Source organism: Mustela nivalis, assembly GCF_964662115.1.
Source record: "Mustela nivalis genome assembly, chromosome: 20".
NCBI lineage: Eukaryota > Metazoa > Chordata > Mammalia > Carnivora > Mustelidae > Mustela > Mustela nivalis.
This window is the reverse complement of record NC_139039.1, coordinates 26590201-26611060: the sequence shown is the minus strand read 5'-3', so window position 1 is coordinate 26611060 and position 20860 is coordinate 26590201. Positions and strand designations below refer to the sequence as shown.

Below are 20860 nucleotides of genomic sequence, written 5' to 3'. Positions count from 1 at the left end.
CTTGCTCATTATTCTGTATTCTTTCATCTAATTAGTTTTTTTACTTTTGGGGAAACTTGAGTGGATAAAAATTGCATGGAGGACTACCATAGACTGAAGTGTGTGTCCCCCCTCCCACCCCCACCAACCAAGTTCTTATGTTGCAACCCTACCCCGCAATGTGATGGTATTTGGAGGTGAGGTCTCTGGGAGTTAATTAGGATTAGATTACGTCATGAGGGTAGAGCTGTCATAATAGGATTAATGTCCTTATATAAAGAGGAAGAGACCCGAGATCTCGGTCTCTGTGTCCACACGCCAAGAAATGTCATGTGAGGAAGTAATTAGGAACCTGATTATGCTGCATCCTGGTCTCAGACTTCCAGCCTCCAGAACTGTGAAAAATAAATTTTTGTTTAAGTCACCCAGTTTATGGTATGTTTATTGTAGGAGCCCGAACTGACTAAGGCAAAGACATCGTACAGTTTCTAGAGAGAGTAAGTCTGCTGTACCTGCAAGGAACAGTACAGGAGTGGAAGATTCTGGAGGCAGATGACCACAGGGCAAACTCCCTAGGTTTCCTCTACTTCCCTTCCATCCTACCCAGGCCACCATAGGAGACAGTGAATGGTATGCCAGGGGGATTTGCTGCTGGCATGAAGGAAATGGGCTTTATCCAATCTCATGTCCTTCTCACGTATCTCTTTGGGACCATGTGCTCCTAAGAGACTGTGTGCTTGGCAGGAACACTAGTTATAAATAAATAGGGAAAGAGTCAATTTCACCCCTGAAATGGCAGATGGGCTGATTGGGCCTTCTGAACCACGGCAGGGAAAGTAGGGAATAAAATAGCAACAGGATAAACACACACTAATAACCACTATAACAAAACATTATTTTCACAATTCAACTTCAGATCAGGCCTATGATGGCCAAAGATCAGGGTCAGTTTCTTAAATTTGTTATTAATGTCTCATTTCTAATATTCTCACTTCATGTGCACTCTTTACATTTTGTCAGATTCTTCTGGGTTGAATTCTGTACAAAACAGCCAATGGCATAAACAGTATTAGCAACCAGTTTTCAATATGCTCACATTTTTGCAAGTCAAGAGATTCTTTTAGGAGAATCTTTAAATTCTATTCCATTCTCTACCACATTCAGAACAGCAATACAAGTAGCTGTTCTGTGCAGGGTTTCTGTGGCCAGTACCTTTCGTGGTTCTATTTTCATAGTCAATTCACAAGAAAAAGAATTCTTTTAGACTCTTCCCTTATTCTGACCTTCCAGAAAATTCTTTTCAGAAATAGTTTTTTAACAGTGACTAGACTGTGAAGAACAGAATAAAGTGGCTGATATACTTAAAAAAAAAAGCTGGTCAAAATTCAGAATTCTGGGTCCTGTGAAACTCTTTCTTACAGGGAGGATGAAATCATTTTTAGTTCTGGTTCAGGATCTTCTGCAAAACAGATCACATTTTAACACCATTAATTAAAAAGTACCTGTCAATTTTGAGACACAGCTGGTGTGCTGCTGCTTTAATCCTGTCCTGCGCATCAGCATGAGTCATGGACTCTGTACCAAAGCCATCAATAGCCAAGATGACATCTCCAGGACACAGGTTGGCAGCTGCCGCCTTGCTTCCTGGAGTAATCTGAAAGAAATCATGGCATCATTTAAAAATCAACATTCTGCAATATCTTGAGTTTTGTGCCTGACATTTATATTTCAGCTTAGTAACATTTTAAAAGTTTCAGTGGGCAGGGAATTTTAAATCTAACTTGAAATAACTCTTCAATGATAAACTGTGTTAGCTCTATCTTTCCACCATGCTAAATAATTTTGTTTCTTACTAACACTTCACTTCTTTCTTACTTACGCTTCATCTATCATGACATCTTTTACTCTCATCTAAAGCATCTTCCTTAATACCTGTTTGATCTTATTTTCTTTGTTTTAAATAAAATAATTTATTCTTTAGGGTTTTTTTAAATCCATAATTCCCTATTTGGGAGTACAACTTTACCACATTTAGGGACCTTTTATATTTGAATTGAAGCTACTGTAGCATCCTTATAAGTAGTGATCTTTAAAATTCACATGAAGGGGCATCTAGGATGTAGAAAATTAGAAAGAGAATCACTCTTGTAGTAGGTAGAAGATACCATATAAGATACAAAATTATAACTTTTCTTGAACTATTCAGAGAGCTGAAGCTGCAGGGCAACCAACGAAACCTGGAATCTAAGGAAAGACAGGTGCCTCCAAGGAAAGTCAAGATGTAAGCAAATTGTAAAACTTGTGTCAGAGCACAGAGGAAGATGGGGGCACCATTTTGGTCATAGAGAATTCAGCTAAAATGATGAGCTATCAGTTAACACTGAGTGTCTAGAACTCCTGAGGACTGCAGACACCAAAGAAGTTTGTATTCAGACACAGTGTCTTCTCCATGAATGAAAAACAAATTGAACAAATAAAAAGCAACTAACAAGATGCTAGATTTTCATTAAACCTAATCAGAAATTACATTAAATATAAGTGGTATAACCACATCATACTCTGTGTTTTAACAAAGATTGCCAAACTAGGTAAAAAAACAAGATCCATTTTTATGTTGTCTGAAAGAAACCCACATGAACTTCATTTTCTTTCTTTCTTTCTTTCTTTCTTTCTTTCTTTCTTTCTTTCTTTCTTTCTTTCTTTCTTTCTTTCTTTTTCTGTCTTTATTTCTTGTGGGGGGTGTGTGGGGAGATGAAAAGAATACTTAAGGATCCGGGAAACATATGGTTATTAAATGTTTAAAAGATACCAAATTTGAAATTATTAATTACTACACTGAGTATTCAGTTTTTGATTGCTATTCCTACTCCTATTTTTTTTTTTTTGTAAATCCTAATTATTTACAACTGCCTAATAGTCCTTACCTGGTCTTACCCACCTACTTCTCTAACATCATCTTACACCATTCCTGCTCCCCTCCACCCACTGTGCTGTAGTTATTCCAGATTCCTTTCAGTTCCTCAAATAGACCAAGTGTGTACCCTCTTCAGGGTTTTACATGCACTATTATTTTTGCCTGAAATGTTTCCCCCACTCATCACCCAGTTGTTCCTCCTAATCCTTTAGGTCTAGGCTTAAATGTCACATTCTCAAAGAGACTTCCCCAAACATCTGAAGCAGCTTCTCCAGACACCTTCCATCATTCTCCACCATTATATTTTATTCATTTTCTTCCTGAAGACAAGTTGTACTTTAGTGTTTGTTTATTGTGCATTATTTGTTTTCTCAATTTGACTAGAAGTTCTTGAGGATATGTATAATATTATGTATATTTCTAATGTGTCATGGTATATGTTCCAGTATTTGGAATTAATGGATAATTGAAAATGAATGAAAGGGTTATTTAAAGTAGATCTCATGAAATGAAAAGAGCTAGTCCGTATATAACTATTACCCAAAGGATTACCTATATACCCAAAGATTATAGGTATTAATGTCAACCCATCATTGTTGCATTTGCAAGTTCCTACTGTTCAGAGCAGAAGAATGTACAGAACTTGACTTAAACCTCCAACTGCTCCAGGAATAAGATTGTTCCTAATATTTTACTTGAGGATCATTCATTCATTCATTTTTTTCTCTATTTACTTAATTAATCTAGTTATCGATTCTATTTAACTTCATGGCTCTAAGGGATAGCCAAGATTCATCTAAATGAATAAAATTGCAAAGGTCATAAATTATCATGTGTCTGAGACCTTCAGTCTCATCGCTAAAATGTTTATTGCACTCACTTCATTTCTGTGATCATCTCACTGTAGTGATAGTGATTTTTTTCCAATAAGAACAGTTGGTAGAAGCTTGATGAAGACAATGGAGATTATTATTTCCCAGCCTTTGGGAGACATTTCATAGCTGTTTTCCATTTGGAAAATGGAAAGCCCAGAACTGTTAGGAGAATAAAAGTTTCCATCCCCAGGGTGACTTGCAGGGATAAAAATAATCGTAAACTTTTAATTTTCTGTAGCTATAGTTTGTCAAAATCAGTACCATCTATTTTTGAACATCAGAGACCAGAAGTCTATTCTTTGAGTTAAAAAATGGGAAAGAATGGCTCAATGTGTTTTCTTTTAAAACCTCCCCTAGGTTTTCTAATAACCTTAAATAGATTTGTTATATAATGCTCAATCTTGATTTAGAAAAGCCTAACATCATTTTTTTAGCTCTGGTTGGGATCAATGGAAGGTAGGGTTGTGTGTGTGTCTGTCTATGAGTTTTAAACTGAGACATCTGGTGTATGTTGAACTTCAATTCTGAACATTACTAAGTATTACTAACATATATAAGTATTAACACTATCTTATATTTATTCCAAATATCATATTTGTGAAGCTCTTCCTAATAACTTTGACCACTGCAACAACTTTAAGACAACCTGGACAAAGAAAACTATTTTTTCAAAGGAGGGTAAATGTCCAAGTAACCTCTGGCTCCATATTAACATGGGAACAGCAGTTTGGCTATGTCAGCAATGGTTTCAGAAGTCAAATAAAAAGGTGGTTGGGGGAGCCTGAGTGTCTAAGTTGGTTAAGTGTCTGCTTTCGGCTCCGGTGTGGTTCTGGGGTCCTGGGATTGAGCCCCAAGTCGGGCTCTCTGCTTGGCAGGGAGTTTGCTTCTCCTTATGCTCTCTCTCTGTCTCAAATAAATAAAATCTTAAAAAAAAAAAAGGTGGTTGATGGTGATGCCAGAACTCACTGACTTTGTGTTCAACCTAGTGACTGATGTCCTTAGATCTCTAAGGGGGTAGTGGATAAGGGGGGAAAAAAAAAAGGATGGAGAGAGAGGGATGAGGGAGAAGGAGAACATATGGTCTCTTTACCTCTGGTTCTTAAGTTCGGCTAGGCTAATGATAAGAAAATGACCACTAAATTGGTCTGGTTTTAGTAAGTTAAACTATCTGTTTAGACGTAAAGATATGTTATTTCCCATTATTATTTACATTATATTGTTACTATATTATGTAATCAGTTTATGTTATTGTTCATAGTTTGTTATTAACATTTTTCCCTAAATCAGAAGAGAGAGCTACAGTGAGGCAAAGAGTTTTTCAATTGATTATTTATTATCAGGCTCCTTGGAGTCTCACATATCATTGAAAATGGTACTGCCATATCACTTAGCACATGTTTTCAAATTTGTCTAATTGGAGAAATCATGTGGGTGTCCTTGCTGGACATAAAGACTCCCACTCTACTCCAGTTGCCTGGAATCACAAATCATAAGCTCTAGGAGAGGAACTAGGCAATTTGTGTTATTCACATCAACCTATCATTTGGGTCCATTTGGAAAAATAAAAAACTAAATCACAGATAAAGCATCTATAATATTCTATTTACCATGGGAAACATGAGGGAAGCACAAGATATGGCCCTGATGAGACTTCTTTTTTAAGATTAATCGATTAATTGATTGTTTTGAAAGAGAGAGCCAGGGGAGGGCAAGAGGGAGAGGGAGAGACCAGAATCTCAAGCAGACCCCTGCTGATGGTGGAGCCTTATGTGGGGCTCCATCTCACAACCCTGAGATCATGACCTGAGCTGAAATCAAGAGTTGGCTGGGAGCCATCCAGACACCCTGGTGAGACATTTATGTTAAGAATAAAAGTGAAATAGTTATGGACAAGACAAGTATACACTGAAGGGCTATGTTGTAGGGCATGGATTGAAATAGGGAGAAAGCCCAATGTTGAGTTGTCCTCTGTTGTCTACAAGTAAACTCCACCTTGCATCTAAAGCCTTCTAGAGCCTGGCTCTAATCTGCATTTCTAGGGCCATACCTCATATGGGTTACTTCAGAACCTCTGCAAGTAGCACCTGAGCATCCGTAGTTTCATATGTTTTCTGGGTGACTCTAACGTGCAGCCAGCATCAAGAACCGTGGCGGTATTGTTATTATTATTGACACTGTATTCCTGAGAACTACTATCTCATGGAATTCTCAAGACTCTCTTTTAAGATGAGAAAATGGATGTTCTCAGAGTATAAGAAACTTTCTTAGGGCCTAGATGCAGTAAAAATCTGCAATTCCTCATAGGGCTAACTCTGCAGCTCGAGATCTTCCACTGTCTTCCACGCCACTGAGGCAGGGAATCTCTGTCCTGACCCCTCCTATCTCTTTGGCTGTGCTTTTCTCATGGAGTCCTGGACACATTGTGTATTGGTAGTTTACGTACAAGTATGTCCCTCTCTTCTCATATTTGAGCATCTCAGGGAGTAGAAACCTGTTAAGTTATAATTGTATCCCCCACAGTGTCTTCACTTAATAGATATTTGTGGGATGTAGGAGAGTTATAAACATATGAACCAGCATATCCATGCAGACATATCTTTGGGATAATAAAATTAAATAGATTTTCCCATCAACTTTCTTACTACACTTGAATCTTGCTGAAGGATTGCATTCAGTGTAAACACTTCTTTCTAAAAAAAGCTTGAATTTCAAATATAATTTATATTAAAGTCATGTACTTTTCTATGTTCAAGCCTGCAAAACTTGAGAATACAGTAACATTTTCTACATTGGTACCCAAGCCCATAGAGTGTTTCCAGTTACAATAATCTTGGCCCTAAGTGTGCCCTGAAAAGGAATGAGGAAAGAAGTAGTGGGGGAGAAGAGGCACTGAGTGAGAAAGGACATACCAGCATCAGATGTATGTAATAATCTTACATCATATACACAAAAGAAACTTGCACTTGATTCCAAATTGGACCATTTGTGAAAACAAACCATCTGTAACTTGGCTGTGATGGTAGATCCACCTTCTGGGTGGTCCAAACACTTAAAAAAGAAAGAGACTTCTTAGAATCTTCGTGGCAGAAAAAGAAAAGCTGCTTACTTAGTGATGTGAACCTCAGATTTATTCTGTGAAATGCGGAGACCAGTTATATATGGTGTTTGCAGGAACAACCTTTCCACATCCACAACTCAAATTTCTATTGCACAATGTGTCACATACCTATTGCCTACAAAACTGTTTTTCTACCAAATGTGTGTATCACAACCCATTGCTGAATTTTTTTTTTTTAGAATGTCTGGTGATTGGTTTACCTTACTTCTGGTGTTCTGGTGTCTCTTATGATACGGATTCACCTGGTTGATTAATTAGATTGTAAATTATTTCTATGATGGACACTTCGGACATTTATTAGGACACTTTGTCCTAATTTTGTGAACTGTAATTTCGATTGCTGGAGAGAGTTACATTTGTAAACCCCTCACCCAGCTCTGGTGGAGTAGAGGCCCACTGTTTAGGAGCACTTGTATTTGCGAAGTGTGAGGCAGGGAGGGAAAGTGATAGCTTGCAGGAAGACCAAAATTGTTTGGCTTGAAGAATGTATCTCATTTATAGGAATTTTTGTGGTATTAAGTTCAGGCATTCGTTTCTCAATTCTTTGCATACTTAAGAGCTTAACTAAAATAGATCAATGAACAATAAAGCAATTCTCTTTTTTTATTGTGGAATATCTTTGAGGATATAATCTATACCTATTATGATAATAATAGCTATATAAGAAGTGAACAAGTTAATCAACCATTCATATTGTATCTATATTTCTGTCAGATAGATGATGCACAGCACTAACCATCCCCTAAATTTGAAAGTTCCTGCCTTTAGGGAGCATGCAATTTGTGGGATACAGATGTACTCAAACATCTGTGGTACAAGGCATGATGTAAGGAGAGGTTGTAGGGCAAGAGTTATGGTAACAAATGGTAAAATGCTTATTATGAGAAGAAGGCTAGGGAGTGATACTTGATTGAGTTTCCTAGGCAGAGGACAGTGGGGTTGGGTGGGGAGGAGAAATTTCTAGAAAAACGGTAGTGGGTGTAGACAGATGGAGAAATTGTAAATCGGCTGGGATAGTGACACGACTGTCATCGAGAAGAAAGGGAGAGAGAGGGAAGAGAGAGGGAGGAAACAAAGTTGGAAACATGAGTTGGGAAGAGGATGAAGGCCATGACACTGCTCAGAGGTCACACATTTTATTCCCTTTAGTTGGTGTTGCTGTTGAAGGAATTTTAAGAACGGGCAGGATAGATGCCACCTAGCATTTCCCAAAGATGGCTGGTGAGAAATATGCAGAGTGAATTGGAGAGGGGAGACAGAGCTAGGCATGAAGTCATGAAAGCTTGAATAGGGACAGTTATAGGAACAAAGAGAAGTGGTAGATCCTAAAGATATAGAATCAGTAGGACCAGAGGATGATGAAGTGGATGGCACAATGCATGTATTTGGAAAGATCTGTACAATAAACAGATTTTGTTTGTTTGCTTTTTGTCTTACACATGTGGACTTCAGAATTCAGGCTTTGGAGGCAAGTAGAACTAGTGTCAAATTCTGTCCCACCACTTGTGACCATCAGCAGGTTAGTGAAATTCTTGAAGCCTCATTCTCTCATCCACAAAAAGAGGTATTATTACTGCTTGTCTTACAGAATTACTGTGAGGTTTAAGGGAGTTAGTCCATATAAAGGTTCTATGAGACATTCATGGCAAGCAAAGGAGTACAATAATACACAGACAATCTTATTCACTGCCTTTTAATATATACAACAACTATAAAATGGAATTTTACTATTTAATTACAACATTGATAATTAGCTTTGTGTAAAGTCTTTTAGTTAAACTTTTTGTAAGTGATTTTAACTGTTCTTATAATTTCAGTGGAGACATTCTCAGTTAGGTGTTCACTAAGGCAAAAAAAATTCCAGAGAATATGCTTTCATTCATTCAACACGACTCTGTTATGTGCGTGGTTTGGAGGACTCTTGGAATACAAAATAGCTGAATTTTATCTGCTATTCTTGAGTTAAATTAATTGAAGAGAAAAGGCATAGTCAAATGAAATCAGCACTTATAGTCAGGCATTATTATTGAACCATGTCAAAATGAGGGATATAAATTAGTAATGAATTAGACATTCAAATATGAATTGGCTTCCCAAATAATAATTGTCATATCAAATAAATTTGCCAAAATAGCTCCTGTGGTCCAACACAATATATAAGTACTGCTTTAAAATAAACATTGTTTATAATGTCAACAATTCAATATTTCAAACCTAGGATTAATCATATTGAGATGTTACATATTAATAGCAAGACATTTCTTTTATAAATCACTTAAAAGGTTTTGGTAACAATTTTTTTTTTTTAGAATTTACTATAAGTATGATTTATCCTTTGTTTGATTTATCCTATGATTTATCCTTTATCCTTTGTAATGAGCTTCAAAAGCTCATTTTCCTTTAATCTAAACAAATGAAAACTATACTTCAGAAACTTTAAAAATATTTCTTAGTAGAGATAATGGAAACTGTTTTGGTTGGTAAATCCATAAAAGGCATTCGTTGCTTGGCTCAGATCACTGAACCATTTTCTGCTTAATTTACTTAGGAACATTCTGGGGGTATGTTAGCTTTTCATGTCTCATACAAAAACACATGTCAGATGTGTTTATATGTTTTTGAAAAATGCAAAACAAAGCTTGAAATGTTCCATGGTATGTGTATGTACGGTACATGTTTTGAGATATTTCAAAAAGACACTGGTGCCCAAATCTCCTAGATATATGAGTTGAACAGAATTTAAAAGGTATTACCTTGTTCAAAAATCTATATGAGTAAACCAGATTATAAAGCATACATTTATAAAATACAATATAAGCAGTAAGGAAAAAAAAACACAAGAAAAGTATAATATTCTGGAAGTTTATGCTTTTAGATTATGTTTTATTGATAACTGAAATAACAATAACTTTCTATTAAGACAAACACTTGATTTAGAAAAAAAAAATCAACTAGACCAACTAGAAATTTACTGACAGGACAGAAATCCCCAAATGTCCTTTTTCTTCTTCTCTTTTTTTCTAATTAGACAATACTCTAGGGAATATTAAGTAAGGGAAAGTTGACTCTGATAGTAAAGTACTATTTTTCAGAGTTTTTCCGCTGACTGGTGACTTTCTATCAGGTAAACTAAACTATCTGGCACGTTTTCTTTGTAGGTTGAGTTATAGGTGATGATTCCTAAGCCAAACTCCCAGCTTTGGAAAATATTTTTTCAAAATGCCTGGAAACCTAGGAAAACACATTAGTAATATTTTCCCTGTCTGGGCTGATACGAGCGCTTCCAACTTGGCCGACCCAGATTGTGCCCTGGGATCAGCACTGCGCTGAAGTTCTCATCCATAGGAGAAAAGCGCTCAGGTGTGCGTCTAGCTCCGAGGAGCAACCGCCACTGTCAGTCATTTCTCCTTTCTTTCTGGGACCTCATTTCTTTTGTTCCTGAAAGGAAACGAGGGTGGGGGGGGGGTTGGAGGGCAGAACACCCCCACCCCCGGCCCCGCCCCAGCCCTCGCTGTCCAGCCTCCTGTAAGCCCAGAAGAATCAGGCTGTCAGTTCACCTCTCCTGGAAAGTTGCTGGGGACGGAGAGGATGCAGCCAGAGACCATTGCAGCCGACTTTCCAAATCCTCTAAGTTGCTCTGCATCCCCCCAGCTTCAGTTTGCCAAGTTGCTGCCGCCCCTCGAACTGTGGGCCCGAAGGGGAGGACCCCCCCCCCCCCCCCCCGCCACCAGCGCACGCCAGCCCCCCACCTGCAGCGAAAGAACGGAAAACACCTACCCTGGTGATGACCAAAGGCTGGTTGAAGTCTATGCCCCCTGAGAGTCTGAAGCCCCAGGGCGCAGGGCCCGGGAGGACCACGTTCTGGGGCATAGTGCTTTCGGCGCGGCCTCCAGCCGGAGCGCCTTGGCTTCTGGGGACCGACTGGGGCACAGCGAGGGGTGGCCCTGCCCACCGCAAGGGTCTCCCAGCGGCACAGACACTGCGCTGCCCAGAGAGTGCCCTCGCCCAGATTGCGGCCCGGGAGCTTTATCCTCGCTCCTGAGTGACGTCACTGGCCTACCCTCCTCCCCACCCCCTCCCACCAAGGAGAGCTCCAACTTTGGAAGAAAGAGACGCGCCAGACCCACGGGAGTTTACAGACCAGCACCGGCTGGGTGCAGCCTCCCAGACCTTTCCGCGGGCCTGGAGGAGGCTTCGGGTTACAGCCTCCAGGAGTCTCTTAAAGTGACACCTGTCCTCCTGTTTATCTTGTGCTGGGAGCTCAGCAGCGCGCTCCATTCAAAGTTAAAAGTAGTGAAACCACAGCTTCTATGTTTCCAGTTAAAATAAAAGCTTCATAAATGCAGTGAGTTATTTAGCAATTTTGAGTGCGCTTATTAGCTGTGTGACCCAGGTGAAATTACCTGATGTCCTTAAGTCTCAGTTTCTTCATCTGTAAAACGGGAATACTAATTGTACTTCTCTGGTAGGGTGACCTGGAGAATTCCATGAGCTACTTTGGCACAGTGCCTGGCACAGAAGCAATAATTGCTAAGCGTTTCTGCAATTAAGTACCCACAGTCACATATATTTATATAGGTAGATATAATATGCATTAATACATATACAAATAGACTCAAAATTTATTTTTTTAAAAACAAAGCCATGTAAAAGTGAAAAACATACAAACATACTCAATCCAATGAGCGATCTAAAAGTACACATGAGAAAACCATGCATCACTATATTCAAAATGTTGTGTAATTTTGATTGGAGCAATTGTCACCTCCCTCAAATTCAGTCTCTAAAGTGAGTTTTTGACCCATGGGAGGTGAGTGTAACAGAAACCTACGAGGTGAGAGGGTCCTGTGTGGGCGCTCCAACCAGAGGGAGGGTGCTGAGTAGAGTACAGTGGTCCAAGAGGACCCCCAGACCAGATGAAAGTGCCTGGAGGAAACAGAGAGACGGGCATTCACTGAGCGTCTCTGGGGTCCAGGCGCTACAGTAATAGTTGTGCTGGTGTCACTTGACCTCATCCTTGTGACAAGTCCACTAGAAGGCTATTATCATTCCTATTTCTCCCCCATGGTAAGGAAATAGTTTCTTAGAAGTTGAGTAATTTGTGTGAGATCACAAACTCACGTTCACGGACACGGCTCTCTGCCTGGTGTAGGTATAAAGGTCAGGAAAGTCTGGGGAGGGTCTTTTCATAGTCCCATGCCTCAGGGTGGAATCAAGTGTTTCTGACATTGTACCCCAGGATGTTCTGATTCACCGGGCAGGGGAGAGGGAGGAGGGTAGAGAAGTACAAATGCTTTAAAAACACAACAGTGGGGGTCTTGGACTTGTAAATTATATAAAAAGTCCCAGGGGATACTTGTTTTCTGGTCTCAAAAGCATTTTCCAGTGCCCCGCCTATGTTGGGTTAACAGGGAAATAAGCATCATACATTCTTGTTGACTTTGTCTGTTTGGGCTGGCTGTATCATTGCAAATCACGTTTCCTCTGTCGGTCACCGGCTGTGTCTGTGTGGTACACACACACACACACACACACACATACAGGTCAATTCAGAAGGAAAACATCAGGCAAGGTATTTGGCATAGTGTAATTGCAATAATCAATCTTTAATACCTCACCTCATGAGTTGGTTTATATAATCAGCAGATAATATGCTTTTTGTTTTCTGCCTTTTTACATGTCATTTTGATGCCATTTAGATATGAGCAGCATCTATACAACATCAATATAATACCTGATGTGTTCTTTGGGCTTTGCAGAGGGAACGGAAATCAGGGACTAGAAATGGACAGTTTTCCTGTATCCTACTGTTCCCTGAGGTCAGCAAGAAAGTGTTCAGAAGTGATTGTCAGAGTAGGGGGTGGGAATAGCTGTGAGGGAACATTATAAGGAAGAAGCAGTGGCCCGACCCTAATAACTCTCAGAGGTTTCTGCCTCTGGTTTCGGTAGTATTCTAAGAAGCAGTACTTTTTGGATGACCCGTCCATTTTTCCTTTTTATATCTCCCCTTTTAAAGAATTATGATAGTAGAGATAAAAACACAAGGACCGACTAAAAAAAGAAGGGATTACGATAGCCAATTTATGATTCTATTAAATATGACTTTTGTGATTATTGTTTTGAACCATGTTTAGAAAGTTCTTGAACATTTTCTTTTTAGAGGAGGGTCAGTAAAAATTGTTCATTCTACTCTTATATAATTGGAAAACTTTTCTCTTGGTAAAAAAACAAATCATGTCTCTTAGTTTAATTCTCAAATCTATAATTTTAACCTTGAACTCCCATCAATTTTCTGATCTTGTTTTACCTAACTACCTACTGATACATATATAACCCAACCTGTTCAAACCCAAACCCATCATTTTCTTTACTCACTTCAAGCTAATTTCCTGGTACCCATGCCTTTTAATTTTCTCATTTCTGTTCATTTTTTCTACTACTGTTTCAGGTTTGTAGAATAGATACTAAAAAATTTGCCTCTTCTTTATTTTCTGTATGTCAAATATCACTATGTATTGTGGTTTATTCATTCATTTTTTCGTTCATTCAACAAGCATTCACTGGACATCTCTGACATGTCAGGCACTGGGGATGCAATGATGAATAAGGCCCACTTTCTGTCCTCTAGGAGCCAGTGACAAAACAAGGGAGATAGAGATTTGCAATGATTTGCAAACGTGTTTTGCAATGACATAGCCACATCACCACATTATGGGGTAATGTTGGGACAGTGTTCTATACACTGATGAAGAGTGAAGTAATCAACACTTCTTGGGGAAGGTGTCAAGCAGTCTTTCCAGAAGAATTGATGTTCGAGCTGGGTTTTGTAGGGTTAATAAGAATTCTCCAGATGACTGGGAATTGAAAGAGGAAAAGGAAGGAGGATATTCAAGGTAGAAAAAGTTGTATAGGATGGGCAGTGGCAGGGAGGAAAGAAACAGATGGAAAATTAAGAAACAAAAATTGGTATAGATAGATCTTAGCATTCTGGGTAGGGAAGGAGACAAGGGTCGTAGTAGTCAGAGACCAACGGTATCAGAGGATGTCATCTGTTACACTGACACTTTGATTTTATCCTACTGGGGGTCTAGTATACTGGTTAAACATCTAAAATTTGGAGCCACATTGCCTGAATGATATCCGTGCTACATGATATTGGGCAGATTATTTAACATCTTATTAAAATGATGATTAACATAGTATTTGTCCCCTGGAGTTATTATGAGGTTCACATGAGTTAATAAGTACAGAATATTTAGAATTTACTGTTATTAGGTCTTTCCTAGTGTATGTGTTGACCAGTTGATGAAAATGTGACCAGAAACTCATAGGAACTTAACCCTGTATTTCCCCTAGGAGCAGTGGCTCAGTATTTGCTAATTTGGTGTTTGTGGCAGCTTTATAGACCATAACTCATGTGAATAATGAGAACCAAAAATAATGTCATAGAAGTATGATGTGCATCATGTTACAAGATGTAGCCATGTGCAGTAGGAAATCCACAGCATGTCCTGCTCAGCTAAATCCCCAACCTCACTATTTGGAGCCCAGGGTGAAGAGACTTGTGCATTTATCCTCTTATCTCTTTGTCCTGATTGTTGGGCACATGTCATCATGTTAGGCACATGTCATCTCTAACACTTGTTTTTGTTTTATTTAATTATTTTTAAACTTAAGAAAAAAAAAAAAAAACGAAAAACAAAAAAACAACCCAGTTCATCTGTTCTCCCTTACCTCTCTACTCTCTGCCTCTGGAAATCACTTGAGCTTGGTTTTCATTTCTTTTTGTTTTGTTTTTCTTTGTTTTGTTTTTGACTTCAGATATAAGAGAGATCATATGGTATTTGTCTTTCTCTGTCTGACTTACTTCACTTAGCTTAACGCTGTTAAGGTTGGTCCATGTTGTCACAAATGGTAAGATTTTATTTTTATAGCTCAATAATCTTCCACATACGTATATATGTACACACACACATATGGCAATTTCTTTTTTCACTCATCCACTGATGGACACTTGGGTTGTTTGCATAGTTGGTGATTGTAAATAATGCTGCACTGAATATGGTGGGGGGGAAGATACCTTTTCAAATTAGTGTTTCTGTTTTCTTCGGATAAATACCAGAATTGGAGTTTCTGGATCATAAGGTAGTTTTATTTTCAACTTTCTGAGGCATTTCCATACTGAATAGTTGTATCGATTTACATTCCACCAACAGTACACAAAGCTTTCCTTTCTTCACATTCTCACCAACACTTATTTCTTGCTGTTTTGATACTAATTGTTCTGAATGGTGTGAGGTGATATTTCACAGTGGCTCTGAGCTGCATTTCCCTGATGATTATTGATATTGAGCATCTTTTTCATGGAGCTGTTGACCATCTACATGTCTTCTTTGAAAAAATGTCTTGTCAGATTTTCTGCCCACTTTTAATTGGATTGCTTGTGGGTTTTGTCTGTTTTTGCTATTGAGTTGTATGAATTCCTTGTATATTTTGGATATTAGCATCTTATCAGGTATATCATTTGCCATTATTTTCTCCCATTCAGAAGTTTGCCTTTTCATTTGGTGGATGACTTCCTTCGTCATCCAGAAGATTTTTGGTTTGATGTAGTCCCACTTGTTTTTTTTTTTCCTTTTGTTGCATTAGCTTTTGATGTCAGATTAAAAATCATTGCCCACAATCCATGTCAAGGAGCTTACTGCTTATATTTTCTTCTAGGAGTTTTATGGTTTCAGGTTTTATGTTCAAATCTTTAATCCATTTCGAGTTATTTTTTGTTATATGGTATAAGGTAATAGTCCAGTTTTTTCTTTTGTGTGTCACTGCCTGGTGTTCTCAGCACCGTTTATTGAAGAGAATGTCCTTTCCTCATTGTATATTATTGGTTCCTATGTCATAAATTAATTAACCATATATATGTGGGTTTATTTCTGGACTCTCTATTCTGCTCCAGTAATCTGTGTCTGTTTTTATGCCAACACCATACTGTTTTGATTACTATAGCTTTGTAATACAGTTTGAAATCAAGGAGTGTGATGCTTCCTGCTTTGTTCTCCTTTCTCAAGACTGATTTGGCTATTCAGGGTCTTCTGTGGGTCCATACAAATTTAAAGATTGTTCTATTGTTGTGAAAAATACCATCAGAATTGTGATGGGAATTTCATTGAATCTGTGGATTGTTTTGGGTAGTATGGGCATTTAAATGGTATTGATTCTTCTTGTCCATGAGCTTGGAATATCTTTCCATTTATTTGTGTCTCTTCCCATTTCTTTCACTGTTGTTCTGTCACAATACACAGTTCTCTTACTTCCTTGGTTGAATTTTTCCCAGTTATTTTTTATGCAATTTTAAATGGGATCATTTTTTACTTTCTCTTTCTGATAGTTCCTTATTAACATAAAGAAATACAGATTTTTGTTTATTGAGTTTGTAACCTGTAATTTCACCAAATTTACTTATTAGTTATAACAGTTTTATGATGGAGTGTTTAGGGCTTTCTATATGTAATATCATGTTATCTGCAAATAATGACAGCTTTACTTCTTTATTTGCTATTATTAGTAGTAATAATAGTACAGTAAGCAATTTGATTTATAAATAAGAGCAGTTGGGTATAAAAGTCTAGAGATCCGGGTTTGAAGATGAATATTTTGGACCAATAACAGAATCTGTTGCCGTGAGTGCCAGACTTTTTTTTTTTTTCTTTTTTGACATTCTTCGTTTTGAGAAGTGGAGTTTGTATCCTATCCTCTTGAACTTGTGTAAATGTCTGACTTATATTTCCAATAAAATATGGTGGAAGAAACATTGTGCCCTCCGATGCTAGGTGGTGTAATTGCTGCCTTATTGATTTTAACATTTAGACAGAAGTCTTCAGCAGCCATGTGAAGGCTCTGAGGTGCCATGCTGTGAGAAAGGCCTAGATGTTGTTACTATTACTGGTAGCCCCAGACTAGACACCATACAAGAAAAGATACCTTCTTCCAAAATGGATTCCTAGAAACACACAATCTTCCAAAATTGAACCAGGAAGAAATAGAATATCTGAACAGACCAATTACTAGTAATGAAATTGAATCAGTAAACAAAAACTACGAAAAAGTAAAAATCCAGGATGAGATGTACTCACAAAGCTAATACCTATTCTCCTCAAACTATTCCAAAAAATATAAGAGGAAGGAAGCTTCCAAATACATTCCACAAGGCACACACACACACACACACACACACACACACACACAGGCATATACACACAACAGAGTATTATGCAGCCATAAACAAGGATGAAATCATGCCATTTCCAACATGGATGGACCTAAAAGATATCATTCTAAGTGAAAAAAGTCAGATTATGTAAGACGAACACTGTATGAATTCCCTATGTGGAATCTAAAAGAACCAAATGAATAGGTTAACAAACAAAAAGTAGAATCAGACCTACACACATAGAAAATAAAGTAATGACTGCCAGGAAGGCTGGAGGGAAGGAGGAAGAACAAAATAGCCGAAGGAAAGCAGTAAATACAGGCTTCCATTATGGAATGAATAAGCCAGAGGAATAAAAGGCATGGCATAAGGAATATAGCCAGTGATTTTGTAAATGATGAATTAGGACAGATGGTAGCTGTACTTGTAGAGAGCCTACCAGAATGTATAAAGAAGTTGAAACACTATGTTGTACATCTGAAACTAATGTAACATTGTGTGTCAACTATACTCAAATTAGAAGAATTTTTTAAAAAGATTTTATTTATTTATTTGACAGAGAGATCACAAGTAGGCAGAGAGGCAGGCAGAGAGAGAGGGGGAAGCAGGCTTCCCACTGAGCAGAGAGCCCGATGCAAGGCTCAATCCTAGGACCCTGAGATCATGACCCGAGCCGAAGGCAGAGGCTTAACCCACTGAGTCACCCAGGCACCCCTAGAAGAAGATTTTTAAAAAAGATTCCAGTTTTTTAAAAGATTCCAGATTTATAAAAAAAGATTCTAGACTTTATGTCACCCCAGCCTCCAAGTCCTCCCGGCTCAGGTTATGGACATTGTGGAGCACAGAGGAGTCATCCTCACTTGTATACTTTCAAAATTGTTGACCACAGATTCCGTGATAACTATATTACAGTGGTTGTTTTAAGCCTCTGACCTTCCAGATTATTGTTACACAGGTATATTAACTGATATGGGATGGTATCACCCAAGGAAGCTAGGGGTGTGAAGCAACACTAAGATGATTGATGATTAAACTTAGAGGCACAGCAGAAACAGCAACAGTTCAAGGGCAGGAGTTGAAGAAGAGGGTTTTCCTCTTATAAAACATTTAAAGAAACCGCTTAAAGATGACATGGGAGACACATGAAAAAGTTCAAGGAGAGATGGCAAATATCTCAGGGTGGTGGAAAGCAGAGCTATAGTCAGTGCTGTTAGATCTGGTAAGTGTGACTTTCTGGGTCTCAGGGGAGGGCCAGAAATGGTGAGACGGAGGCAGATGTATGGTTTGAAGAAAATAGGAGGAGGGTATGAACATAGACCATCTTTTCAAGGAATTGGTAAATGAAAGGAAAGGGGAGAGCTAGGGTGTCTTTGCAGGGAATGCACGCTGAGAGAAAGAACTTTATTATTTTTTTTAAATGGGGAGCTTACTGATGTTTGCTGAAGTCAGAGGGAAGATTTGGAAGAACTGAGGGAGAGGGTTGCAGATGAAGCGCAGCTGGGGATTGACACAAGAGGTGGAGGTCTAAGTCTTAAAGAGGACAGACCCCTTTTCTTCTGAGAGGAGATGGCATTCCCATAAACTGAGGCATGTGAGCAGCCCAACTGATGATCTAGTTGTCTTCAATTTAGATGCTGCCTGAGTGTTTCAGGCCCTCAGTACCTTCATGTCTCGATGGTGGTTTAAGTGTTCTGAGTTTGCCTCCTTGGCAAAAATCTCCCCCATTCTCTCTACCTTACAGACTACTGCCAGATTGAAATGCTGTACTGTATGGTGGCTGACATAACGTAATAATAATAAAAAATAAATAAAACCACAATGAGAGAAACATCTTTATACATGGGAGCAATAAAAAGAGAAGCTGGGTTAAAACATAACAAATAAAGGATGTTATGAATTTAAATTGCGTACGTAAAAATAAACATGTGAAAAAGAAATACTGTCTCTCTCTTGGTTGGGAACCTACAACAGCACTTTTTATCTCCAGCTTAGAGGCCAATTCTGCTGATGAAGGGCTTGGAGAACCTTTTGTCCTGTGATGTGTGTGTGTGTGTGTGTGTGTTTGAGAGAGAGATTGTATTCAAATTTGGTTTCCTCATCATACAACAGTCACTGCAGAGCCTGGCCAAGTAGACTCTGACTCCCCTTCCCATCTCAAGTTCCTTCATTTCGATGTTTTTCCTTTCTGTTTCTTCCTTTCTTCTCTCTTCTCTTCCTTTCCTACCTCTCTTCCTTTCTGCCTGTCTTTAAAGGAAGAGCACGTCTTTGTTTACATCTGAGATCACCTTAGCCAGTGGTTCTGCATTTTGATGATCATTAAAAGAACTCAGTGCTTATTAGAAATGCAAATTCTGGATTCCACTAATGAGATACTTGAATTCAGTTTCTGGGGTCAAATCCATTGTGGGTGGTCTATGGACCACACATTTAGAAAAAGTAATTAAATACTATATATGTGCTGCTCTTCCTTTCTGTAATGTTCTCTCTTCTCTATCACGCCCTACTCCCTTTTCATATTTTCTGGAAAGACATGCTTGACCACCTGCTTCTACATCAAAGTTTGTTTTTATTTAATTCTTCTTTCTAGTCCATATATCACAATTTTAAACTGAGCTATTCTCCAGTTTAACTGAACACCTGGCAGTGTGGCGGGTGCTGGGATTACACAAAGCAGCAGGGCATGATCGGAACTTTGAGAGGCACGTCATCTCACAAGGATCACGTTCCCATGGAGCTATTTTTGCATGGCCAACCTGACGATGGGCTCCTCTAGGACACAGGCTATTTAGAATCTACCACAACTGCCATCCAGTGCTGGGCCCTGAGGAGGTGATCAGTAATTATTGGTGGGTAGAAACAGGTTTTGGTCTTGAGATCTACTGGTTGGGGAAGCATGCTCTTCCTTGTCAATTCTTTCCTCCAAGTAGTCCTCCCAGGAGTACCTTCCTTGACAATTGCCATTATGTCCATTGTATCCAGTTTCCTCTCCCCCAGCTTCACCATGATGTTGCTGTATTTGCCTGTACTTGCTGGTTTGGCTATGCAAAGCGGCCCATCCAAGGGCCTGGGCAGTCAGCCAGGGCTCCCAAGCCCTTCCATGCATTGTGTCTGTCTTCCTCTTTGGTAGGAATCCGTGTGATTTTCATGCTTTGGAGGATTTGGGCCCTTGTGAAATCTCTTCTGGGGAATTAGCCACATGAATTCCATGCTTTGTGTCTGCCTCCAGTGTTGGCAGGAGGCTATATTGTTTCGTTCCCACATCATCACACTCCTAGGGACGTGATGATGGTTCAGCTCAAGTTCATTTGGTATTCCCCTTTGAAATGTCACCGAGTTTTCCCACTGTTTGCACTGAATTAACGAATAACAATCAAGGGAATCATTAGTATGCTGGAAACATGAACCGAGGCAGTGTGGGCTGAGCATCAGATAAAGGCCTCTCCTGGGCACCCGCCCCGTGACTGCTGGAGGCCGCCATTTTAGTGCTCGTACGTTTACATGGAGACAGAGTGTGTTGGTTAGAGAGGGGAGATCTTAACATGTTTTCCTATCGAAGCAGCTTAACGTGGGCATTTGCATCCTTACTGGATTGCCTTCTGGATGGACTTCAAACTGAATGAGGGCATGTTGCTTCCTGCCACTGGCAGGCTGAGTAAGAGGCTTCTTTCTTCGTGCACTAATTACCTGTTTCTGATTCTGGGAAAATAAACTTAATCAGAAGATCGATCCTGATGTGTCAGGTGCTGTGCTGAACATTTAACATG

At 39.0% G+C, this 20860-nt stretch overlaps 1 protein-coding gene across 3 annotated transcripts in view; it reads right to left on the bottom strand.

Moving 5' to 3' along the window:
- PDLIM3 (PDZ and LIM domain 3) overlaps positions 1-10996 on the bottom strand; it is a 30086-nt gene extending 19090 nt beyond the window's left edge. For 2 of the 3 annotated variants that reach the window (XM_082715275.1, XM_082715274.1), the window contains exons 1-2: positions 10664-10996; positions 1482-1633 (exon numbers count right to left, since the gene is read on the bottom strand). In XM_082715275.1, coding sequence (XP_082571401.1) covers positions 1482-1633; positions 10664-10756 — 245 coding nt within the window. In that variant the 5' untranslated portion in view covers positions 10757-10996. The remainder of the gene's footprint in view (positions 1-1481; positions 1634-10663) is intronic. The other variant, XM_082715276.1, reaches the window with a different exon arrangement.
- Positions 10997-20860: the final 9864 nt, after the last annotated feature.